At 49.3% G+C, this 26,387-nt stretch overlaps 1 protein-coding gene across 1 annotated transcript in view; it reads left to right on the top strand.

Annotated features, from left to right (window-relative positions):
* Nucleotides 1-26,387, top strand: part of ETF1 (eukaryotic translation termination factor 1) — a 92,865-nt gene that overhangs the window by 14,544 nt on the left and 51,934 nt on the right. The window contains exons 3-5 of the mRNA XM_075344492.1: nucleotides 11,780-11,955; nucleotides 20,769-20,908; nucleotides 23,752-23,890. Of these exons, the coding sequence (XP_075200607.1) occupies nucleotides 11,780-11,955; nucleotides 20,769-20,908; nucleotides 23,752-23,890 (455 nt within the window). The remainder of the gene's footprint in view (nucleotides 1-11,779; nucleotides 11,956-20,768; nucleotides 20,909-23,751; nucleotides 23,891-26,387) is intronic.

The raw sequence follows: 26,387 nt of genomic DNA, 5'->3' as shown, positions 1-26,387 counted from the left end.
GACACATGGGTGGCAGTCCAAAAGTGTGTGGACTTTATATTATGTGTTGGTCTTTGAGGAGAAAGCCAACGAACGGCATCTTTATGTTATGTGACCTGATATGGTTTATGGACCTGTTAATAAACCAGATGGTCTGTTAAAGAGACCAATTACTCTGGCGTGCTTTAATCCCGCTACCTGATGTGTGGCCCACATACACTTGGGGCCCACATTGTCACAATATATATATGTTTATTTATATGGTATATGATCTCACTGTTCGGCAGCATTATTATTTGCTTTTGGCTGTATACCCTCACTGATTACTCTGCGGACGACATGCTATTGTCTGCTCTTAAAGAGTAAAGCTGGTGTCACACATAACGACGACGACAACGACGTCGCTGCTACGTCACCATTTTCTGTGACGTTGCAGCGACGTCCCGTCGCTGTCGCTGTGTGTGACATCCAGCAACGACCTGGCCCCTGCTGTGAGGTCGCCGGTCGTTGCTGAATGTCCAGCTTCATTTTTTGGTCGTCACTCTCCCGCTGTGACACACACATCGCTGTGTGTGACAGCGAGAGAGCGACGAAATGAAGCGATCAGGAGCCGGCACTGGCAGCTGCGGTAAGCTGTAACCAGCGTAAACATCGGGTAACTAAGGGAAGACCTTTCCCTGGTTACCCGATGTTTACGCTGGTTACCAGCCTCCGCTCTTGCTGCCAGTGCCGGCTCCTGCACTGTGACATGTGGCTGCAGTACGCATCGGGTAATTAACCCGATGTATACTGTAGCAAGGAGAGCAAGGAGCCAGCGCTAAGCAGTGCGCGCGGCTCCCTGCTCTCTGCACTGTGACATGTAGCTGCAGCACACATCGGGTTAATTAACCCGATGTGTGCTGCAGGAGAGCAAGGAGCCAGCGCTAAGCGCGGCTCCCTGCTCTCTGAGCTGTGACATGTAGCTGCAGCACACATCGGGTTAATTAACCCGATGTGTGCTGCAGGAGAGCAAGGAGCCAGCGCTAAGCGCGGCTCCCTGCTCTCTGAACATGTAGCACAGCGACCTTATGATCGCTGCTTCTGCTGTGTTTGACAGCTAAGCAGCGATCATAACAGCGACTTACAAGGTCGCTGTTACGTCACCGAAAATGGTGACGTAACAGCGACGTTGTTGTCGCTGTCGTTTAGTGTGACACCAGCTTTAGGGTGCCAAGGCACTGGCTTATTTACCCTCATTGTGTACAATGCTTGGCCCCGAGGGCACTCACTCAGCCGGAGCCTCCGGCACTGGTGGGACCCTCGGCCAGGTGGTACCGCCGGTTTCCACTGCACAGATGACAGGGACAGAGTTTGCATGTTGGAATCAGCAAATCTCTGAGTAGCTTTCACATTCCAGGACTCAGTCTATGGACAGAGGGTCTGCTAAGATACTGGAAGCCTTGCAGTCCAGACCGATAACACAGGGCCAGGGAGCTGTGAGTTCATCGCTCCCGGGTCCCTCTGGGTCGGTACAACAAGGGGCTCCTGGGGTAACACCCAGATCCCACGGTGAGAACTCCGTCACGGACCGGGGCCTCTGATAGGCTAAGCGGGCCCGCTGGGAACCTTCCCCGACTTCATCAGGAGTGCGTGTTTCGATTTCGATGCGGTAGCATCCACCAATTCGGTGGCAGTCTGCAGGGCCATGTGGCTACGTGAATGGAAGGCAGGCTCTGCTTCCAAGAAGTTCTTAACCGGTTTGCCATTTTCTGGCGACCGTTTGTTTGGCGAGCAATTGGATGAAGTTACTAGACAGTCCAAGGGAAAGGTCTCGTCCTTGCCCCAGTCCAAAGGTTTCGGTCATTTCGGTCCTCAGCAAAGTTCCGTTCCTCCACGTCCAACAGGTCAGAGGAGGGCTAGAGGAACTCTTCTGCATGGCGGTCTAAGTCACAAGGCGGCTTCCTCATGACTTCGGCCTCACCAAGACCGCGTCCTCGGTCGGTGGCAGGCTCTCCCGCTTTTGCGACGCCTGGTGGCCACATGTCCAAGACCGATGGGTGAGAGACATTCTGTCTCACGGTTACAGGATAGAGCTCTGCTCTCGTCCTCCGACTCGTTTCTTCAAAACATCTCCGCCCCCCGAGCGAGCCGATGCACTTTTTCAGGCGGTGAACACTCTGAAGCCTCGATGTCACAAGGAGACTTCCTAGCATCAATTGACATCAAGGATGCTTATCTCCATGTGCTGATCGCACCCGAGCTTCAACGCTTTCTGCGTTTCGCCATCAGGGACGAACACCTTCAGTTCGTGGCACTGCCATTCGGCCTGGCGACAGCCCCACGGGTCTTCACCAAGGTCATGGCAGCAGTGGTGGCGGTCCTACAGGGCCACTCGGTGATCACTTACCTAGATGATCTTCTAGTCAAGACACCCTCCTGGGTGGCATGTCAACACAACCTGACCATTGCTCTGGAGACCCTCCAGGGGTTCGGGTGGATCATCAAATTTCCAAGGTCAAAAACTGACACCGACCCAATCACTGACTTGCCTCGGGATGGAGTTTCATACTCTCTCAGCGATAGTGAAGCTTCCGCTGCATAGTCAGCGTTCACTACAGACAGGGGTGCAATCTCTCCTTCGGGCCCAGTCACCCCTCGAGGCGCCTCATGCACTTTCTAAGGAGGATGGTGGCAGCAAGGGAGGCAGTTCCCTTGCGCAGTTTCGTCTGCGTCCGATTCTATCGGACACCGCAAATGGGACAGGAGGTCGACGTCCCTAGACAAGAACGTCTCTCTTTCCCTTGCAGCACAACCTCTCTTCAGTGGTGTTTTTTTTTTTTTTCCACTTCCTGGGCGAAGGAAAAATCCTTCCGGCCCCCAGCCGGGGCTGTGGTCACGACGGACGCGAGTCTGTCAGGGTGGGGAGCGGTCTTCCTCCACCACTCGGCTCAGGGAACCTGGACTCCGACAGAGTCTTCCCTTCAGATCAATGTTCTGGAGATAAGGGCAGTGGATCTAGCCCTAAAGGTGTTCCAGCGGTGGCTGGAAGGCAGGCAGATCCGAATTCAGTCGGACAACGCCACGGCGGTTGCGTACATCAACCACCAGGGCGGCACACGCAGTCGTCAAGCCTTCCGAGCATTTCGGCGGATTCGGCTGTGGGCGGAAGCCACAGCCTCCACCATCTCCGCAGTTCACATCCCGGGCGTAGAAAACTGGGAAGCAGATTTTCTCAGTCGCCAGGGCATGGACGCAGGGGAATGGTCTCTTCACCCGGACGTGTTTCTAGAGATCTGTTGCCGCTGGGGAACGCCGGACGTCGATCTCATGGCGTCTCGGCACAACAACAAAGTCCCGGCATTCATGGCTCGGTCCAAGGATCACAGAGCTCTGGCGGCAGACGCGCTAGTTCACGACTGGTCGCAGTTTCGACTGCCTTATGTATTTCCTCCTCTGGCACTACTGCCCAGAGTGTTACGCAAGATCAGGTCAGACTGTCGCCGCGCCATCCTCGTCGCTCCAGACTGGCCGAGGTGATCGTGGTACCCGGATCTGTGGCACCTCACGGTGGGTCAACCGTGGACACTCCCAGACCGACCAGACTTGCTGCCTCAAGGGCCATATTTCCTTCTGAATTCTGCGGCTCTAAACCTGACTGTGTGGCCATTGAGTCCTGGCTCCTAGCGTCATCAGGGATATCTCCAGATGTCATTGCCACCATGAGACAAGCCAGGAAACCAACGTCCGCCAAGATCTACCACAGGACTTGGAGGATCTTCTTATCCTGGTGTTCTGATCAGGGTTTTACTCCCTGGCCGTTTGCCTTGCCCACTTTTCTTTCTTTCCTTCAATCCGGAATGGACAAGGGCTTGTCTCTCTGCTCTCTCACGGGACAATTATCGGCGCTTTCCGGTCCCACCTTACAAGCGTCCGTTAACACCCTCGGATCTTAACAGGGTGCTGACGACTCTTCAGAAGCCACTTTTCGAGCCGATGCGGGATCTCTCTATCTCGCCTTTCGCAAAGGGTGGCCTTCCTAGTGGCAGTCACATCACTCAGAAGAGTGTCTCGGCTAGCAGCGCTGTCATGCAAAGCCCCCTTCCTGGTGTTTCACCAGGATAGGGTGGTTCTACGTCCGGTCCCGGACTTTCTCCCTAAGGTATCCCCGTTTCATCTCAATCAGGATATCGTCTTACCCTCTTTGGGTCCGCATCCAGTTCACCAATGTGAAAAGGATTTGCATTTATTAGATCTGGTGAGAGCACTCCGGCTCTACATTTCTCGCACGGCGCCCCTGCGCCGGTCTGATGCGCTCTTGTCCTGATCGCGGGCCAGAGTAAGGGATTTCAGGTTTTCAAGTCAACCTTGGCTCGGTGGATCAAGGAACAGATTCTTGAAGCCTACCGTTCTTTTAGGCTTCCGATTCCTGCAGGGCTGAAAGCCCATTCTACCAGAGCCGTCGGTGTCCTGGACATTGCGACACCAGGCTACGGCTCGGCAGGTGTGTCAGGCGGCTACCTGGTCGAGTCTGCACACTTTCACGAAACACTATCAGGTGCATGCCGATGATTCGGCAGATGCCAGCCTAGGTAGGCGACTCCTTCAGGCGGCAGTTGCCCACCTGTAAGAGGGGGCCGTTTTGTTGTTTTTCGGCTCTTTTTATCGAGGTATTCTTTTACCCACCCAGGGATTGCTTTTGGACATCCCAATTTTCTGGGTCTCCCAATGGAGCGACAAAGAAGGGAATTTTGTTTACTTACCGTAAATTCCTTTTCTTCTAGCTCCTATTGGGAGACCCAGCACCCGCCCCTGTTCCCTTCGGGCTGTTGTTCTTTTGTGTACACATGTTGTTCATGTTCATTGTTCTTTGGTTCATGGTTCAGTTCTCCGAACATCCTTCGGATTGAATTTACCTTAGACCAATTTATAAGTTTCCTCCTTCCTGCTTTGGCACCAAAACTGATGAGCCCGTGATGCACGGGGGGGTGTATAGCAGAGGGGAGGGGTTACACTTTTTAAAGTGTAATACTTTGTGTTGCCTCCGGAGGCAGAAGCTATACACCCAATTGTCTGGGTCTCCCAATAGGAGCTAGAAGAAAAGGAATTTACGGTAAGTAAACAAAATTCCCTTCTTTCACTTAGATTAGTGATGGGGTGTCTCATAGACGTCTGCCATCACTAATCTAGGACTTAGTGGCAGCTATGGGCTGCAATTAACTGCTTATTATCCCGTGTGAATGACATAGGACGTGTCATGCCAACGGGGCTGAGCAGGAGGACTGTGATCGCACAAGATAGAGGTGGCGCAGGACTGAGAGCAGCGACACTCATTGGACTGACCACCAACTAGGTAAGTATAATAAAGATGTTTTTTACGTTCTACATAGCGGCCTGGGCTCTTATATACAGTATTCTGGAATGCTGTATATAGAGGATCACTGGTGGTGGCCGCAGCTCATAAGGGAAAAACCTGATGACAGGTTCACTTTAAATGTAAGTCGCCTACCCTATCCCCTATGTAACCACTTTCCACCATCTTCATCATTTCCAGCATTGCTCCCTGGTGATTTGTGACCTGCCAGCAGCGCCAGTGTTTCATGGAATGCGCCAGAGGTCACAACTCATTACAAGTCTGTGAGAGCCTCGTTATGGCCTTGTTCGGTCTCTCATAGACTTGTATTAGGACCTTGTGACGTAACTTCTAACTTTCTGCCATTCAGAAGTCCCAGTCACAAGATGGCGCTGTGGGACCATAGCTGCGCTGAAAATGGATCAAGCTGCTGGAGGGGCAGTAGAAGACATGGAGCTGGGAGACTTGTATGTAAAGCAACGATCCAGTGGTGGAAACACAACGCCGGAGTGGTGCTTTACTGTACCTGGTTCCAAAAAAAGCAAAAAACAACTAAGCAGTAGAAGTGACCAATCCATTCTTCAGGTGATTTCTGTACTAAAGATACTTTATAGTGGGAAGGCTCAAAAGGTGCCTGGGACTGTTTTGTCAGCGGTTTTACATGACAAACAGTTGTTTAGGCTATGTGCACACACTGCGGATTTGTTTCTCCAGCGAAAACAGCACCTCCCTGCGAAAAAAAACACACCAAAAATGCATGCGGGTTTACCATGTTTCTTGCTTGCATTTTTGCCCCTGTGTTTTTTTTTTTAACATTGTAAATGGCAAAACGCAGGGACCTGCTGAAAAAAAGTAACATGCTGCTGCTTTTTGCTGCAGAAAATCTGCAGCAAAACCTGTAAGGCTGCTTTCACACCTCCGGTTTTTCCTGTGCGGCACAATCCAGCACTTTGCAGAAAAAACGCAACTGTGTTTTTTTTTTTTTTTTTTTTTTTTTTTTTTTTTTGCTGCCGGTTGCGTTTTTTTTGCATAGACTAACATTTGTGCCGCATGGGCTTGCATTCCGTCCATTTTTTTGCCGCATGCGGCAGATGTAGCCGATGCGGCGGCCGGATGGAACGTTGTGCGGCAAAAAAAACCGCGCCACATCCGGCCTATGCGGTGCATTTTCCTATGCGTGCCTATGGACGCCGGATGCGGCTCAATGCGGCAAAAACCGCATCCGGCTGCCGTTTGCGGTTTTTTGCCACTGCGCATGCTCAGTAGCCTGTCGCAAGCTGCAAAAACCGGACGGGCCGCATCTAAAAAACTTATGCAAATGATGCGGTGTTTTCGCTGCATCCGTTGCATAGGTTTCACAGCCGGATTGAGCCGCACTGCTCAAACCGGATGTGTGAAAGCAGCCTAAGGGAAAAAGAAGCAGCGTGCGCACAGCATTTTGGATTTCTCATAGACTTTACTATGGAAGGATTGCATGAAGCTTATCAACACAAACCTCACCAATTCTGCAGCAAAAACCACAGGAGACCTGTGGCAAAAAAATGCAGTGTGCGCACAGGGCCTTAAGGGAGAAAAAAAAAAGTACAAAATATCAATAAAAGATGACCTCGGGAAACACTGAGGGGAAAAACCCCCAAAAAACCTGGCTTGAGGTCAAAAATAGCGCTCAGAAAATGACTTAAAAGACACTCCCAGAAAACAAACTTACTGATTTTTCTTTAAAGGGGTATTCCCATCTCAAAGATCCTATCCTAATATGTAGTAGGTGTGATAATATTAAAAAATACCTCCAATTAGAAATGTAGTATAGTCCTCATAATTCACTGTCGCTTACCTCACGTTCAGGGCATTGCAGGACCTTTGGTACGACCATGCCTATAGTCACAGTTGGTTAGTTGCTAGTGGTCATAACCATGGATACCTAAGGTCCTGCAGTGCCCTGAACATGAGGTAAGTGACATAGTGAATCAGTAGAGCTACATTTCCAATTGTAGGTATTTGCTAATATTATTATTATTATTATTATTATTATTATTATTATTATTATTACACCTATTACATATTGGGATGTTCAGGAGAGCCATTGGATCAAATACTTAAGTAACCTCTTGACACAGGGGATTGTGGGAAATGTGTCAATTTGCTGTACATGAGCCAGGTTTTCAGATATAACTAAGATGGCCACCAGATGACTACATAGACCCTCCCATCAGCATCACTATGGATCCGTCCAATGACGTCATAGACCCGCCTACGATGATGCCCACCAATCAGCTCATGGATTAACACATTGTTCAACCCACTGACCAATGGACACATCCAAGTATGCCCACTGTAGAGCCGACCATGCCCCTTTTCCTACTTTTTATAAGAGTATGTTCTTGGAATAAATCAGTCAGTTCTGGGCCACCTCTGATCGAGGAAAGATGAATATCCGACTGTGTGTTTTTCTTTTTTCTTAAGAAAATTCTTTCAGTAGATTTTCTTAAGAAAAAGAATGAGCATGTCCCTTCTTTTCTGCAGCTAACTGCGTTATTCACACCATTGACTGTAATGTAATCCTGAAATAGCGCAGGAATAACGCAGGTAGCAAGTGATATTGCGTTATACCTACGTTATTCCCGCGTTATTTCGCGTTTTCGGAACATAGTGTACCTCCCTGCCCTGCGTTTTGCAGGGAAGTGATGTCACCAGGACAGGAAGAGTAAGAAGGAGAGAGGAAAAAAAAAAGCGTGTGCTCCGCTGTATGTTTACCGTCCAGCCGAGGTAAACACACAGCGGTGGCCCAGTATTCTCAGGCCGGGGAGGGCCAGGGTTAATGCCCCCCCCCCCCCTTCTCCCGCATCCCAGAATATTAGCCCACAGCTGCCCCGGGACTGTCACATCCATTATGCGGCTGTCCCGGCGTGTTACCGGCTCTTCCTGTTGCCATGATGCGGTGGCAATCAGGGTAATATGGAGTTAACGGCAACCAATAGCTGCCGCTAAAGGCCGGTCTACACAGTACACTATATTTTACGATGTGTCGGCGGGGTTACGACGTAAGTGACTGACATCCGGCATCGTAAGGTACATTGTAGTAACAGCCATGTGCGATTGAACGGTAAAACGTTCATCGCACGTCGTTCATTTCTCATAAATTGAACGACAGGTTGTTCATCGTACCCGGGGTAGCGCACATCGCAGTGTGTGACACCGTGGGAACGATGAACAGATCTTACCTGCGGCTCCCGGCCGGCAATGTGGAAGGAAGGAGGTGGGCGGGATGTTACGTCCCGCTTATCTCCGCCCCTCCGCTTCGATTGGCCGGCTGCCGCGTGACGTCTATGTGACGCCGAACGTCCCTCCCACTCCAGGAAGTCGCCGTTCGCCGTCCACAGCGAGTTCGTATGGACGGGTAAGTACGTGTGACGGGGGGTTACTCGTTTGTACGACACGTTCAACAAATTGAACGTGCCGCACATACGATGGGGCGCGGTTACGATCGCATACGATATCGTATGCAGAATAGTAACATGTAAAGCAGGCTTAAGTCCCAGATTAGTAATGGCAGTGTCTGACACGCCGTCACTAATCTGTAAGTGAAAGTAAAGAAACACTCACACACACCGAAAAATCCTTTATTTTGAATAAAAGACAAAAAGCCCCTCTTTCTCCACTGTATTAAACCCCCCCGAACACACAGCTCCGACGTAATCCACAACGATGTCCTGCGGCGCTTCCTGCTCTGCCCCAGCAGCGTATGACAGTTCTCCACACAGCCTCGGTCAGTGAGCGAGTGCTGAATGCGGCTCCTGAGCGTGGCTGCGGGTGACTCCAGGACATTTCTCACGGCCGCTGATGTGAACACACTACCGACCATGAGAAGTGCTGTGTGTATGGGAGGGGACACATCATAAATAAAGCTGGAATATCGATTTATCTATCTTTCTATATTATCTATCTATACCCCTAAATATTTATTATCGATCTTTTTTTTTTTTTTTTTATTTTCAACGTGCCTTATTGCTGTAAAGGCATTCAAAAACGCAGGGACCAACCTGAAAAAAACCCGCACCTGCGTTATTGGTGCGTTTTTTAACGCAGGTGCGCTAATCCTTCACTCTCAAGAAATTTCTGTGATTTTTAGTCCACTTTGACCTGGCAGATTGGGATGAGGTGGTCGGTGGTCGGGCGCGGCTGGCACCATTGTGTGCGGGCTTTTGCTGCTGCTGTATTGTGTACATGCCCTGTTGCTGCAGCTATACACTGAATTTTAGGGTTTTTCTAGAGGCGCTGAGGTTCCTGCCATCACATTAATTCATGATGTAATTCTACAGTGATATTTTTTACATTGCTGAAGGCCGATGACTGGTCAGACAAGCATTTATTCCCATGTTACCCCGTGTAAACATGTCTGCTGATCACATAGTTTGTGACCGCAACAATCCTTGTTGGCAGCGCTTTACCTCGTGTACACAGTGATGGACCGTTGTCAGAAATGAACCCGTGTGTGAACGGTCACGCTTGCTATACTGACTATGGTAACTCCACGGAAATAGAGCAAAGCCCTCACATGCTGCATTGTTGTGCCATGTTGATTACAGGCAGGTTATCTGTAAATGAGCCTTAACCTGTCAGCATGGAAATGCAAACCTGCCTGCAGGCCCCATGTTCTAAAGCAGGGGGAATGGAGTAGATTGATGTATAGTATAACCTGGGGCCCATCAGTGAAACCTCGGCTCTTTCTGGGGCTTTCAGTCCGGTGGGCGGTCCTATCAGTGACTGACAGCTTTCTGTGTATGACATTGATAGGCCCGCCCACTGGACTTAAAGCCCCAGAAAGAGCCGAGGTTTCAATGATGAAAACACAGGTTATCTTCAACTTTTCTCTTAAAACTATATATACTTAACCCCCACCCCCCTGCGCTACAACATGGGGCCTGCTAATTAGACTGGATGGCCATGGTGACAGGTTCCCCTTAAAGGGAATCTGTCACCAGGTTTTTGCTATTCCATCTGAGAGCAGCATGATGTAGAGACAGAGACCCTGATTCCAGCAATGTCACTTACTGAGCTGTTTGCTGTCATTTTGATAAAACCAATGCTTTGTCTGCTGCAGATCTATCAGTTATACAGAGCTCATGAATGGACTATTTACAGCACACCAAGTAGTCCTGTAATAATGATCTACTGCTGATTAAATGGTGAGTTTATCAAACCTACACTAAGCAGCCCAGTAAGTGACACATCACTGGAATCAGGATCTCTGCCTCTACGTTATGCTGATGTCAGATTAGGTGGAAAAAGGCTGGTGAGATTGAATAATGGCAAAACCCCACCCACATATTCCCTTCCTGTTGCACCTGTCAATCAAATAGCCGTGCATTGCTGGAACTTTACTTGGACATATTTCTGAAATAAAACCTGCAATCTCAGAACAGAAGCTATGCTTACATGCAGCATCCTAGGGACAGAATAGCACCGGCTTTACATTATATATGAAAATCCTGATGGTTGGTTCCCTTTAAGGCACCACTCCAGCATTTTTGTTTTATTTCAGCGCTGCAGTGGTGCTTTAAATGCCAGTTTCTTGCTCTCCATTGTCTTCATTGTTTCCAGCGTTGCTTCAGACGTTCTCTGGCAATTTGTGACCTGCCGACTGATTCAGTGTTTATTGCAAGCGCGCCGGAGGTCACAACTCAATACAATGCTATGAGACAATTAAAGGGAGAAAACTCCACAACACCATACTGTAGGGTGAAGGGTGGGTCCAAGGATTATTGGATCCCCATCCCAGGCACCAACTCAATGTATTATGCAATTCAAGAGGACAAGAGTTTTTAAAGGTGCAAAAAAGTGCATAAGTTTATTATAAACACACAGTGAGGATGAACATCCGGGACATCATAAAAACATATTAATAAAATATAATACACGGACAACCCCAATAAATAGTAAATACTCAAACAACCTCAGTCATGTTGGTTCATTATCATGTGGTCATATACTGCGGGTCACAGAAAAAAGTGCAAAGACTGCATGTCAAGCGAACCGTATTATGTGCACGGATAAGCTACTGTGGTATAAAATAGCATTTGGCACAGCCACACATGCAATGCTGCAGATGAAGGACAGGGTTACATATCAAACACATGTCATATGGGTTTCTATAGGGCGGCATAACCTGGAATCAAGTTAGAGCCAAAGTCATGGTGCATATGAACACATTACCCCCGGTCCCAAAGGGACCCCTGCGCAGATCAAATGTGGGTAATGATCCCTGAACCATACACTTGAAGTCGTGGAGTGGTTGGAGGAAGGGGGTCCGTGGATAAGGAGCCTCAGAAGAGCCAGACATGGAGTGCAGATCTGGCTCATACTTGTACACATAGCAGAGCTACAGAATAAGAGGATAGTCCTGGCAGATGGTGATCGTGATGACAGGTATACGTCCATATTAATGTATGTGTCTTACATCCTCCATTGCAGAAATGGCACCAGTATGATCTCTCTGATCATTCCTCCCAAAGACCAAATTTCAAGAGTGGCCAAGATGTTGGCGGATGAGTTTGGAACAGCGTCTAACATTAAGTCTCGTGTGAACCGTCTGTCTGTCCTGGGAGCAATCACATCTGTACAACAGAGGCTTAAGCTATATAATAAAGGTAAGCTTATATAGCATTGTAGCATTAGAAAGGAGACTGTATTAGTATATGTCACAGATGGAGACCTCTGTGAGATGCCTCAATATCACTGCTGTAGATGGAGTATGGAAGAATCCAGCATCAGGAAAGACTGGGGTCCATGGTGGTGTAACCTCCCCCCTTCCCCCAACACTCTTGAGCAGGGGTCCACAACCTGCATCTTGCAGGCCCATTATGTGTGGCTCGTGGTGGTCTTCCAGCTTGGTGCATTAGCAGTAGGTCTAGCAGGCGGCTATGGAGAGCAGATCTCCAGATGGTGATTTCTGTGCATAGCCGCTCACAGAAGAGCAGATCTAGAGGCACATGTATATGCTTAAGGGGTAAAGAGATACATTAACTATGCTAATCTGGAGAGAGGAGGAGATCGCTAGTTAGTGTGGTGGCAGTGCCTGAGGTCAGAATACCAAATGGGGGCTAAGGTGGGAAGCCCTGGATGGAAGTAGAGTTCCTCAGTGTGATTTGTATGTGTTGTTTTTAATGTTCATATACCTGAAATGGGGGCTCTGGGTGTCACTGCTGTGGAAACTGGGAGCAGGATCTGGATGTCACTAATCGGGGATGGTGGGCTCTGCATGAATGTGGTTCGCGGTAAGCGCTCACTCACCTGCCACAATCGGAAGTCATGTGACATGATCACGTGGAGCCGATGGTTGCCATGGTAGCATAGGGTCATGTGATGACTCCTGTAGCTATCATGGCTCTCTTCCTCTTACAGCTGGCAGAATGCTGGCTGTAAGAGCAGCATTTCTCCTGTTCTGAGCTGTGCAGCTGTGATCAGGAGAAATGAACAAGCAATCAGACTGCTGATCCTTGAAGCACCCTGGGGGAACTAGTTAAAAAAAAAAAAAAAAAACCTAAGTTCAAATCGCACCCCCTATTGGCCCCTTTGAAATTTACAGGGTTAAAAAAAAATAAAAATATACACACATTTGGTATCACTACGTTCAGAAACGCCTGAGCTATCAAAATGTATAATCAATTAATCTGATGGGTACACAGCGTAGCGGCAAAAAAATTCCAAACTCCAAAATTACGTTTATAGGTTGCCGCAAAATACAATAACGGGAGATCAAAACGTAGCATCTGCGCAAAAATGGTACCGTTAAAAACATCAGCTTAAGACGCAAAAAATAAGCCACTACTGAGCCAAAGATCCAAAAAATGAGAGTGCACCATTTTTTTTGGGACAAACTTGTGAATTTTAATCCCTTAGATAAAAGTAAACCTACACATGTTTGGTGTTTACGAACTCGTACCGACCAGAGGCATCACACGCACACATCAGTTATACCATATAGTGAACACAGTGAATAAACTATTCCAAAAACAGTTGCGCAATCACCCTTTTTTTTGCAATTTTTCTGCACTTGGATTTTTTTTGCCGTTTTGCAGTACGCTGTATGGTAAAACTTATAGTTTCATTTAAAAGTAGAACTTGTCCCGCAAAAAATTAAACTTTTTCATCGCAAGATTGACGCAAAAATAAAAGTTACGACTTTCAGAAGGAGAGCGAAAAAGAAAAGGAAAAACGCCCGGGGTCAAGGAGTTAAGATATTTTCTTTTGTTTGTTTTGTTTTTTCGCCGCTGGTGCGATATTCTGCGAGAGGGTGCGGATTTTTCTTAAGAGTCCATTTTCTAGTGCGCACATGTCACTGCAATCTAGCAGGAGCAGGTAATTTCCTCGGCTGTCAGACAGCTGTGGTTCCTGGGGCGCACAATGCTGCTGTCCTTGGCTTTTATGTCACTTAATGAGCGCTATTTAGTGAATACAATAATTAACTATTGTACCAAGTCATCATGTGATTGCCAGATGTCCGTTGGCATAGTATTGCTGCTGGGTCCTAGCACACAAAGATCAGCTCTGCTAGTGACACCTGGCACACCAGGGGGATAATTTTGCTTTTCTTTTTCGCTCTATTGGGAGACCCAGACAATTGGGTGTATAGGCTATGCCTCCGGAGGCCGCACAAAGTACTACACTTAAAAGTGTTAGGCCCCTCCCCTTCTGCCAATACACCCCCCGTGCTCCCACGGGCTGCTCAGTTTTTTGCTTTGTGCGAAGGAGGTCAGACACGCACAGCACAGCTCCACAGATTAGTCAGCAGCACCTGCTGACTAGGTCGGATGGAAGAAAAGTGGGCCCATATAGGGCCCCCAGCATGCTCCCTTCTCACCCCACTTTTGTCGGCGGTGTTGTTAAGGTTGAGGTATCCATTGCGGGTACGGCGGCTGGAGCCCACATGCTGCTTTCCTTCCCCATCCCCCTTAGGGCTCTGGGTGAAGTGGGATCTTATCGGTCTCTAGGCACTGAGACCGGGCTTCATCCACAACTCCTGTGGAGCCTGATGGATAGGAGCCGATACCGTTCAGGGACATGGCCCTGCATCTTAAAGGTACTCTGTATCCCTATTGGGAACGCGCACGGCATCACCTCAGCTTTGCTGGGTGTGCTAGTGCACCGGGGACCGCGGCGCTGACCGGGTCTATATGTGCCATTACACACTCAGCGTCGCTGAGTGTGTTTATATGTAAGGGCTACCGCACTGACCGCCGTTGCCACGGGACACTGCGGCGCGGCTGGGACTTGTAGTTCGCCGGGGACTTTCACGCGACCGCGCTTTTACGGCGGCCGCGTTTATTACTACAGTCCCCGGCTTCATTGCGGCCTAGTTTTCCTTTTTTTTTTTTTTTTTTTTCTCCCGCCCTCAGCCCTGACAGGCAGGGGAAGGGCGGGACGCTGCACGGAGCGAGCAGCAATGAGGGCTGGAGTATGATTTACATGCTCCACTCCCCTCACTGTACACAGTATGAGCGCCCGTTTCGCGCTCTTTCTAGGCCACGCCCACAGCTTCCTCAGCTCGTCAGGACGCCGCAGCCATTCCTGTCAGCTCCACCGACGCTGCAGAGAGGGACATATTCATGGGAGACCCAGACACGGTCTCTGGTGGCCTCACAACCGCTTAGGCGGCTGGTAAACAGCACATGTGGTGCTAGCCCCATGGTGCTGTATTGTATGGGTACATTGTTTGTGTACTGTATATAATTTACACTGTATGAGCACAGTTCTTTCTGGCTATATACCCTATTGTGTTACTCAGGGAAAACTATAGCATGGCGCCCATAAAAGGCAGGGGTGCCAAAACACAGGCTTATTATGTTGCCTGCGCCGCATGTAAGACCCAGCTACAGGCAGGTTCCACTGACCCTCATTGTGTACAGTGTTCGACCCCTGTGACACTTCCTCAGCCGGATCCTCTGCTAAGAGGGGCCCAGGGGGAGCCACCTGTTGACACTGTCCAGGTGACGGGGACTGAGTTTGCAGCCTTTAAGGATCAACTCTCTGAGACTATGGCTAAGATACTAGAAGCCTTGCAGTCCAGACCGGTATCTCAGCAAAGGGACTCTGTTGAATCATTGTTCCCTGACCCCCCTCAGTTGGACCAACAATGTCCTCCCGGGGTATCTCATACATCCCAGACGGAGGGTTCGGACTTAGAACCTAGCCCCAGATCGTCTAAGCGAGCCCGCTTAGAATTTCCCTCGACATCATATTGTTTAGGGTCTCAGCGGGGGGATTCTCTGGTTGATGATGCGGAAACAGCTGATCAGGATTCTGATCCTGGGAGCGCTCTCAATCTTAATTCTCCAGACGGGGACGCCATAGTGAATGATCTTATTGCATCCATTCATCAGTTGCTGGATATTCTTCCCTCAGCCCCTCCGGCGGAGGAGTCTGTTTCTCAGCAGGAGAAATTTCGCTTCAGGTTCCCCAAGCGTACACAGAGTATGTTTCTAGACCACTCTGATTTCAGAGAGGCAATCCAGAATCACCATGCTTGTCCGGATAAGCGTTTCTCTAAGCGCCTTAAGGATACACGTTATCCTTTTCCCCCGGAAGTGGTTAAAGGTTGGATTCAATGTCCCAAAGTGGATCCTCCAATCTCCAGACTGGCGGCTAGATCCATACTTGCAGTGGAAGATGGGGCCTCGCTTAAAGATGCCACTGACAGGCAGATGGAGCTCTGGATGAAATCCATCTATGAAGCTATCGGAGCTTCTTTTGCCCCAGCATTCGCAGCCGTATGGGCGCTACAAGCTATATCAGCAGGTCAAGCGAAAATTGAAGCGGCCGCGCCAATTACCTCCCAGACCTTGGCAATTGCGTCTTACGCTATGAATGCTGTCCTGGACTCTGTGAGCCGTACGGCAGTTGCGACCGCCAATTCGGTAGTAGTCCGCAGGGCCTTGTGGCTACGGGAGTGGAAGGCAGATTCCGCTTCCAAAAAAGCGTTTAACCGGTTTGCCAATTTCTGGCGACAGGCTCTTTGGCGAGCGCCTGGATGAAATCATCAAACAATCCAAGGGAAAGGATACATCCTTACCCCAGCCCAAGCAGAACCTCTCCCAACAGAGGAGAGGGCAGTCGAGGTTTCGGTCCTTTCGGGGCGCGGGCAGGTCCCAATTCTCCTCGTCCAAAAGGTCTCAGAAAGAACAAAGGAACTCTGATGCATGGCGGTCTAAGTCACGTCCTAAAAAGGCCATTGGGAGCACCGCTAACAAAGCGGCTGCCTCATGACTTCTACCTCCTCTAGTAGCATCCTCGGTCGGTGGCAGGCTCTCCCGCTTTTGCGACACCTGGCTGCCACAAATAAAAGACCGCTGGGTGAGAGACATTCGGTCTCACGGTTACAAGATAGAGTTCATCTCTCGTCCCCCGACTCGATTCTTCAGGTCTTCTCCGCCTCCCGAGAGAGCCGAGGCTCTTCTGCAGGCGCTGGGCACTCTGAAGGCAGAAGGAGTGGTGGTCCCTGTTCCTCTTCATCAACAGGGCCACGGTTTTTACTCCAACTTGTTTGTGGTCCCAAAGAAGGACGGGTCTTTCCGTCCTGTCCTAGACCTGAAACTTCTCAACAAACACGTAAAGACCAGGCGGTTCCGGATGGAATCCCTTCGCTCCGTCATCGCCTCAATGTCCCAAGGAGATTTCCTTGCATCGATCGATATCAAAGATGCTTATCTCCACGTTCCGATTGCCCCAGAGCACCAGCGCTTCTTGCGCTTCGCCATAGGAAACGAACACCTGCAGTTCGTGGCACTGCCATTCGGCCTGGCAACAGCCCCGCGGGTTTTCACCAAGGTTATGGCTACTGTAGTAGCGGTCCTCCATTCTCAGGGTCACTCGGTGATCCCGTACTTGGACGATCTGTTGATCAAGGCACCCTCTCTAGAGGCATGCCAACACAGCCTCGACGCTACCCTGGAGACTCTCCAGAGTTTCGGGTGGATCATCAATTTTCCAAAGTCAAATCTGACACCGGCCCAATCGCTCACATACCTTGGCATGGAGTTTCATACCCTCTCAGCGATAGTGAAGCTTCCGCTGATCAAGCAGCGGTCACTACAGACAGGGGTACAATCTCTCCTTCAAGGCCAGTCACACCCCTTGAGGCGCCTCATGCACTTCCTGGGGAAGATGGTGGCAGCAATGGAAGCAGTCCCTTTCGCGCAGTTTCACCTGCGTCCTCTTCAATGGGACATCCTACGCAAATGGGACAGGAAGCCGACGTCCCTCGACAGGACCGTCTCCCTCTCTCAGGCGACCAAAGCTTCCCTTCGGTGGTGGCTTCTTCCCACTTCATTGTCGAAGGGGAAATCCTTCCTACCCCCATCCTGGGAAGTAGTCACGACGGACGCAAGTCTGTCAGGGTGGGGAGCGGTTTTTTCTCCACCACAGGACTCAGGGTACGTGGACCCGGCAAGAGTCCTCGCTTCAGATCAATGTTCTGGAAATTCGGGCAGTGTATCTTGCCCTGAAAGCGTTCCAGCAGTGGCTGGAAGGCAAGCAGATCCGAATTCAGTCGGACAATTCTACAGCGGTGGCATACATCAACCACCAAGGCGGCACACGCAGTCGACAAGCCTTCCAGGAAGTCCGGCGGATTTTGATGTGGGTGGAAGCCACGGCCTCCACCATATCCGCAGTTCACATCCCAGGCGTGGAAAACTGGGAAGCAGATTATCTCAGTCGCCAGGGCATGGACGCAGGGGAATGGTCCCTTCACCCGGACGTGTTTCAGGAGATCTGTTGCCGCTGGGGGGTGCCGGACGTCGACCTCATGGCGTCCCGGCACAACAACAAGGTACCAACGTTCATGGCACGGTCTCAAGATCCCAGAGCTCTGGCGGCAGACGCCTTAGTTCAGGATTGGTCGCAGTTTCAGCTCCCTTATGTGTTTCCTCCGCTGGCACTGTTGCCCAGAGTGTTACGCAAGATCAGGGCCGACTGCCGCCGCGCCATCCTCGTCGCTCCAGACTGGCAGAGGAGGTCGTGGTACCCGGATCTGTGGCATCTCACGGTCGGCCAACCGTGGGCACTACCAGACCGACCAGACTTGCTGTCTCAAGGGCCGTTTTTCCATCTGAATTCTGCGGCCCTCAACCTGACTGTGTGGCCATTGATTCCTGGATCCTAGCGTCTTCAGGGTTATCTCAAGAAGTCATTGCCACTATGAGACAGGCTAGGAAACCAACGTCCGCCAAGATTTATCACAGGACGTGGAAAATTTTCCTGTCGTGGTGCTCTGCTCAGGGTTTTTCTCCCTGGCCATTTGCATTACCTACTTTTCTGTCCTTCCTTCAATCTGGACGGGAAAAGGGTTTGTCGCTCGGTTCCCTTAAGGGACAAGTTTCAGCGCTCTCTGTGTTTTTCCAGAAGCGCCTAGCTAGACTTCCACAGGTACGCACGTTCCTGCAGGGTGTTTGTCACATCGTTCCACCTTACAAGCGGCCGTTAGAACCCTGGGATCTAAACAGGGTGCTGATGGTTCTTCAGAAACCACCATTCGAGCCAATGAGAGATATTTCTCTCTCACGCCTTTCGCAGAAAGTGGTTTTTCTAGTAGCAGTCACTTCACTTCGGAGAGTGTCTGAGCTAGCAGCGTTGTCGTGCAAAGCCCCTTTTCTGGTTTTTCACCAGGACAAGGTGGTTCTACGTCCGGTTCCGGAGTTTCTCCCTAAGGTGGTATCCCCCTTTCATCTCAATCAGGATATTTCCTTACCCTCTATTTATCCTCATCCAGTTCACCAAGGTGAAAAGGATTTGCATTTGTTAGATCTGGTGAGAGCACTCAGACTCTACATTTCTCGTACGGCGCCCCTGCGCCGCTCGGATGCACTCTTTGTCCTTGTCGCTGGCCAGCGTAAAGGGTCACAGGCTTCCAAATCAACCCTGGCTCGGTGGATCAAGGAGCCAATTATCGAAGCTTACCGTTCGGCTGGGCTTCCGGTTCCCTCAGGGCTGAAGGCCCATTCTACCAGAGCCGTGGGAGCGTCTTGGGCTTTGAGGCACCAGGCTGCGGCTCAACAGGTGTGTCAGGCGGCTACCTGGTCGAGCCTGCACACTTTCACGAAGCACTATCAGGTGCATACCTATGCTGCGGCGGATGCCAGCCTAGGTGGACGAGTCCTTCAGGCGGCGGTTGCCCACCTGTAGGAAAGGGCCGTTTTACGGCTCTCTTACGAGGTATTATTTTACCCACCCAGGGACTGCTTTTGGACGTCCCAATTGTCTGGGTCTCCCAATAGAGCGAAAAAGAAGGGAATTTTGTTTACTTACCGTAAATTCCTTTTCTTCTAGCTCTAATTGGGAGACCCAGCACCCGCCCCTGTTTTTTTGTGTACACATGTTGTTCATGTTGAATGGTTTCAGTTCTCCGAGTTTCCTTCGGATTGAAGTTAAACCAGTTTATAATTATTTTTTCCTCCTTCTTGCTTTTGCACCAAAACTGAGCAGCCCGTGGGAGCACGGGGGGTGTATTGGCAGAAGGGGAGGGGCCTAACACTTAAGTGTAGTACTTTGTGCGGCCTCCGGAGGCATAGCCTATACACCCAATTGTCTGGGTCTCCCAATTAGAGCTAGAAGAAAAGGAATTTACGGTAAGTAAACAAAATTCCCTTCTTCTAGATGGCCTAGCTGCAGTGTGGTGTTTTTTTGTTTTTTTTTTTCATTTAGACGAGCTTTTGATCGGCGGTGGTGCCGGGTGTCGGACCGCGGTTGATCAGACATTGATGACCTATCCTAAGGGGTACTTTGCACAGTACGACATCGCAAGCCGATGGTAGCGATGCAGAGCACGATAGTAACCCCCGTCGCAGCTGCAATATCTTGTGATGGCTGGCATAGCGAACATTATCGCTACGGCAGCTTCACATGCACTCACCTGTCCTGCGACGTCGCTCTGGCCGGCGATCCGCCTCCTTCCTAAGGGGTCGGGTCGTGTGGTGTCCTAGCGACATCACACAGCAGGCGGCCAATAGAAGCAGGGGGGCGGAGATGAGCGGGACGTAAACATCCTGCCCACCTCTTTCCTTCCTCATTGCAGCCGGGACGCAGGTAGATGTTCCTCCCTCCTGCGGCTTCATACACAGCGATGTGTGCTGCCGCAGGAACGAGGAACAACATCGTAACATCGGTCCTTCTGAAATTATGGAAATGACCGATGCTACACCGATCATACGATTTTGACGCTTTTGCGCTCGTTAATCGTAGTAAAAAGGATTCACATACTCCGATGTCAACAGCAAGGCCGGATGTGCGTCACTTTCGATTTGACCCCACCGACATCGCACCTGCGATGTCGTAGTGTGCAAAGTACCCCCAAGGATGGGCGATCAACATTCAAGTAGTGGACGAGCTCTTTAAACACTGATCTGATCAGGAACTGTTTTAGTGCGGGCATATCTGAATTCCTCTCTGATCTCTGCTTTTCTTTCAGTACCACCGAATGGCTTAGTGGTTTACTGCGGAACAATTGTAACAGAAGAAGGAAAGGAGAAGAAAGTGAACATTGACTTTGAACCCTTCAAACCAATCAACACGTCCTTGTATTTATGTGACAACAAGTTCCACACGGAGGTATGCCTTGAGGAGCACTGGCTTGGTACTAGCGTAACGTTGAGTAGTCTCGGGTCAGGACTTGTGTCCGGGAGAACAAGGGCGTCTCCTGATCGAAGATGAGATGAAGTAAGCAAGTGTGTGAGTTAGACACACATGGAGGCACATAGTGAGAGATGAGCCTTGGAGCTAGTCCTGAAGTGCCGCCTCCCGTATTCCCTTCAATAGGTTTAGACCTATGACGCTTGCCTAATGTGTACTTTCATCCTCTCTCCTGGCAAGCAAAGTGACCTAGGGGCTTCTGTGTCAGAAAACCTCCAAACATGTGTCCATTTTATAAAGTACAACCATCTAAGACCTAAACACTGCATTCAGGGATTTTCTTAACCCTCCACATGCTGCACAGGCATTAATGCAAAGTAAGATGAGAAATGTTTTAATTTCCATAAAGGGTAACGTGGTCTCCACCAGTGGTTTAGGCATATTCTGAGCTTCTGGTTGGGAGGGGGACATTTTGATTTGGGATTGCAGCTTCAGATGCTTTTTCAGACCCTTGTGCTACCAGTGATGTGGGCACCACTTATATGTCCTTTAACAGATGATGGACTTGAGTGGAGACTTGTTTTTTAGGTTTGGCGTTGAAATATTATTAGTACTATTTCAGGTACATAACATTTTTGGGTCACTGGTTTTTTTTTAGGGTCTGGTTATATTTAGTCTCTGCTCGGAGTACTTGTTGGGATCTCCATCTACGTTTCTGAAATACAAGATTCAGATGGAACGCCCAACAGATCCATTGACTGTTATGAGGCTGAGTTGCACTAGACTCCGTCTGGCCTTTGTTCAGCGGTGTCAGTCTTTTCAGTGGTGCACAAAAATCTGTGGTCAGCTGTGCTTTTGTACCTGCCTCAAAAGACTGACTTTACCGGACCATAGGACAATCAAACACAGCAAGTTGAACAGCTCCCCAGACTCTTGAATTGGATGTTCAGGCTGGGTGCGGAGGTTTCTGGGCCGTATCCCAGTCAGGTGAATACGAAAAAAGTGTCCAGCTTCTACAACAAAAATATGGAGCATAGGAGGATCTTGAGTTTAAAACATATTTATTAAATCATTTAAATCCATAAAACGTATGCTTACGCGTTTCAGGCATGTTTGCCTCAGTCATAGTGAACATAGTGAATCTGAAGACAATATATATAGCAACACCAAGATCCAACCCCACCAGTAACATTCAGTGTTAATTAAATAGGCAATTAATCTTGCATGATACAACAGGTTACTGCACATAAACACTCATCAAATTACCTCTGTACATAAATTGCACTTAATGGGGGAAAAATGGAGAAAGCAACACAAGTCCATTTATTATTATTATTATTATTATTAATTATGGACTTGTGTTGCTTTATTTTTTATTTTTTATTTCCATTTCCAAGTACAATTTATTATGCTGGATATATGGGCCACACATAGAAGCACATTAATCATATGGGTTATGGTACAGGTTTCTAGCTTGGGTAGTTAAGGATGTGGCGATAACAACTGTGCACTTACTTGTTTACTTTAATACCAAAATACCACCATTTTTAATGCCATTTAGTAATGTCCTGGTCCTCATCTTGTAATAATGCCCCCCCTCCCTGATCTGGACGTTTTCTTGTAGTAATCCCCCCTCCCCCATGTCCTGGTCCTTAATCTCTTGTAGTAACTCATCTCCCCACTCCTCCTCCATTACTGGTCCGCCTCACCTTGTGGTAATGTCCCCCCCAACAACAACCCCCCCTCCCCCGTCCTGGTCCTCGTCTTGTAGTGATGTTTGCTATTGTCAAACAATGTAGAGGTCCTGCACCACCCACTTAACCATCACTTCTACTGGGCAACAATGTAGAGGTCCTGCACCACCCACTTAACCATCACTTCTACTGGGCAACAATGTAGAGGTCCTGCACCACCCACTTAACCATCACTTCTACTGGGCAACAATGTAGAGGTCCTGCACCAGCCACTTAACCATTAACTCTACTAAGCCTCAATGATTCAGACACAAAAATAAAAAATTGAAGCAGCACTCACCTTTTGCATCCAAATGTCCTTTATTGTAGATCCATAAATTGATTGAATGATAGGGTGAAAGGAACAGGGACTGTCCAGACGATGGCTATTTTGCACATGTCAAGCTGCGCATCTACAGAACCTGTTAAATAACTAAAAAGAGGAAAGTTACATATAAAAGTTCAGTTTCACTTCCTACATTTTGAACAATATAAATATTCTGTAACAAACACAAAAACATAGACAAGACGAATAAAAACCTTTTAAAATGCTCACATTGGGTCAGAACTTATTTTCTAGTCCAAAAGATGAGTGTGATACAACACATATGACCGGTATGATGATGATGACGTGACCCTACCGTAAAGTGATTTCAAATAGTATTCAATAATGGAGAGAAGTGCTCATCTACAGAGAATCTCCCAGGTAAATTGGGTAATAGAAAAAGCATCATTTAGCAATGAGGATCCCACATGTATCACCACAGGAGAAGGCTTCCTCAGGGGTTTGGCTAGTGCGTTATATACTGAACAGTTGTAAAAAGATATACTTGAGTAAATTACCTAATCTACATGATGGTGGGAAAAGATGGCCTTCTGGATGCAAAGTACTGACATAACCTATGTAAACCATGCTACTCCAAAAATAAACACAGGAGCGATTATTCCCCCCTTCTCAGAGCAGCATCTGTATGGGGATGAGTGACAGGGTGCAGTACAACAAAAGAAACAGAGTGCTACTTTAAATGTAAAATCGCCATACATTGCCTTCTTTCAGAAGCTGACGTTTCGGGAATGTTGTTCTTGCAGGCTCTTACAGCTCTCCTTTCTGATGACAGCAAGTTTGGATTCATAGTAATAGATGGAAGTGGAGCACTTTTTGGAACTCTGCAAGGCAATACAAGAGAAGTGCTGCACAAATTCACTGTGGATCTTCCAAAGAAGCACGGTGAGACTCCTTGACCGGTCAGATCTTAACACAACGGGGGAGATGTAATTATCTGAGGAATGTTCAATATTGAGCCATTTATAATGTACAAGTCAGTGTTATGTGACCGCTGACCAACATATCTACTGATCGGCCTTCACTTAGAGCAGGGTTCCCCAACTCCAGTCCTCAAGGCACACTAACAGCGCATGTTTTCAGGATTTCCTTAGCATTGCACTGCTGTTGGAACCAGCACCTGGGCAGGTAATTACATTAACACCTGTGCAATACTAAGGAAATCCCAAAAACCTGCACTGTTGGTGGGCCTTGAGGACTGGAGTTGGGGACCTCTGACTTAGAGAACCTGACAACGTGATATTGTAATGTACAGTGAAGACATGGCTGTAATGTAGTGGAAATATTGATTACATTAATAACTTTGAAGAAATCCGCTTTTTTTTAAATCAGCATGTGAAGTTTTCTGCTAATTTCATTTTGGTGCACAGGGGCCGACTCTCCCCTTTGTCTTCTCCTCCCTGTCTGTGATTCCCCGGCCTCTCTGCCTGCCCCTGGTCTGTGAATGACAAGTCTGTATTACAGATCCATTACAGCCATGTCCTTAAATTACAAAAGCATGCGGACAGGTTCTCTTTTAGGCCATGTTCACACGACCAGTGTTTGGTCAGTATTGTACATCAGTATTTGTAAGCAAAAATCAGCAGTGGGTACAAAATGCAGATATGGTGCCTGTTTTTCTCTTATACCTCTGATTGATCCACTCCTGGTTTTGGCTTACACATTACTGATCTAAAATACTGACCGTAGCCTTAAGGGGGTAACCATTTTTCTTTGTCGCTCCATTGGGAGACCCAGACAATTGGGGTGTATAGCTTCTGCCTCCGGAGGCCACACAAAGTATTACACTTAAAAGTGTAAAGCCCCTCCCCTTCTGCCTATACACCCCCCGTGCCTCACGGGCTCCTCAGTTTTCATGCTTTGTGCGAAGGAGGCTGACATCCACGCATAGCTCCACATCTTGGTCAGCAGCAGCTGCTGACTATGTCGGATGGAAGAAAAGAGGGCCCGTAACAGGGCCCCCAGCATGCTCCATTCTCACCCCACTGGTCGGCGGTGCTGTTAAGGTTGAGGTACCCATTGCGGGTACACAGGCAGGAGCCACATGCTGTTTTCCTTCCCCATCCCTTAATGGGCTCTGGGTGAAGTGGGATCCTAATCGGTCTCCAGGCACTGAGACCGTGCTCCCTCCGCAGCCCCTGGGGAATCTGCTGGACAGGAGCCGGGTATCGTCAGGGACAAGGCCCTGCTACTGTGAGGTACTCTGTGTCCCCCTGGGGGACCGCGCATGGAGCGCTTGTGCCATACACACTGCAGCACTGCTGGGTGTGTTAGTGCGCCGGGGACTACCGCGCCGGCCGCGCTTATTTGCCGGCCGCGCTTATAACTTTAGTCCCCGGCTTTTGCGGCCTAGTATCGCATATTCCCGACCCCAGGCCTGCCAGTCAGGGGAAGGGCGGGACGCTGCACAGGACGTCAGCGCTGAGGGCTGGAGCATACTCTGTATCCTCCTCCCCCCTCACTCAGCTCAGTGGGGCATCAGATTCCCGCACTTTCTAGGGCACGCCCACGGCCCCCTCCTCCCCACAGAACGCCGGCAGCCATTCCTGTCAGCACTTCTGACGCTGGAGAGGAGAGACAACACGGCTCTGGGAGGCCCAGGCAAGGGAATCTGGTGGTCACACAACCGCTTTGAGCGGTCGGTAAGCAGCACCTGGGTGCTGGCCCCACTGAGTGCCGAAGTGTACATATATATATATATATGCTTATATGCTATACATTTACACTGTACGGTCGCACTGTTGATTTTTGGCTATATACCCTCCTGGATTGTACTCAGAGGAGACAACAGCATGTCGTCCGCAAAAAGCAAGGGTGCCAAAGCACAGGCTTACTTTGCAACCTGTACCTCATGTGCGGCTATACTACCGGCAGGTTCCACCGATCCTCATTGTGTGCAATGCTCGGCCCCTGTGGCACTTACTCAGCCGGAGCCTCTGCTACTGGTGGCCCAGGTGGAACCACCTGCTACCACTGTCCAGGTGACAGGGACGGAGTTTGCAGTATTTGCTGACAAACTGTCTGAGAGTATGGATAAATGGTCTGCTAAGATACTAGAAGCCTTACAGTCCAGACCGGTGACTCAGGCCACGGGCACTGTTCAATCATTGACCCCAGGCCCCCCTCAGTTGGAGCAGCAAAGTGCTCCTGGGGTGACCCATAGGTCCCAGGGTGAGGTCTCTGACACGGACCGCAGTCCCAGGCCGCCTAAACGGGCTCGCTGGGAAATTCCCTCGACCTCATCACACTGTTCGGAGTCTCAGCAGGAGGACTCTCTGGATGATGAAGCGGAAGTAGCAGATCAGGATTCTGATCCTGATGCCGCTCTCAACCTAGATACACCTGAAGGTGACGCCATAGTGAATGACCTTATAGCGACCAT

The sequence above is a fragment of the Anomaloglossus baeobatrachus genome, chromosome 4 (genome assembly GCF_048569485.1).
Source record: "Anomaloglossus baeobatrachus isolate aAnoBae1 chromosome 4, aAnoBae1.hap1, whole genome shotgun sequence".
Taxonomy (NCBI): Eukaryota; Metazoa; Chordata; class Amphibia; order Anura; family Aromobatidae; genus Anomaloglossus; species Anomaloglossus baeobatrachus.
The sequence above is the reverse complement of the archived record's forward strand: the minus strand, read 5'-3'. Positions and strand labels throughout refer to the sequence as shown.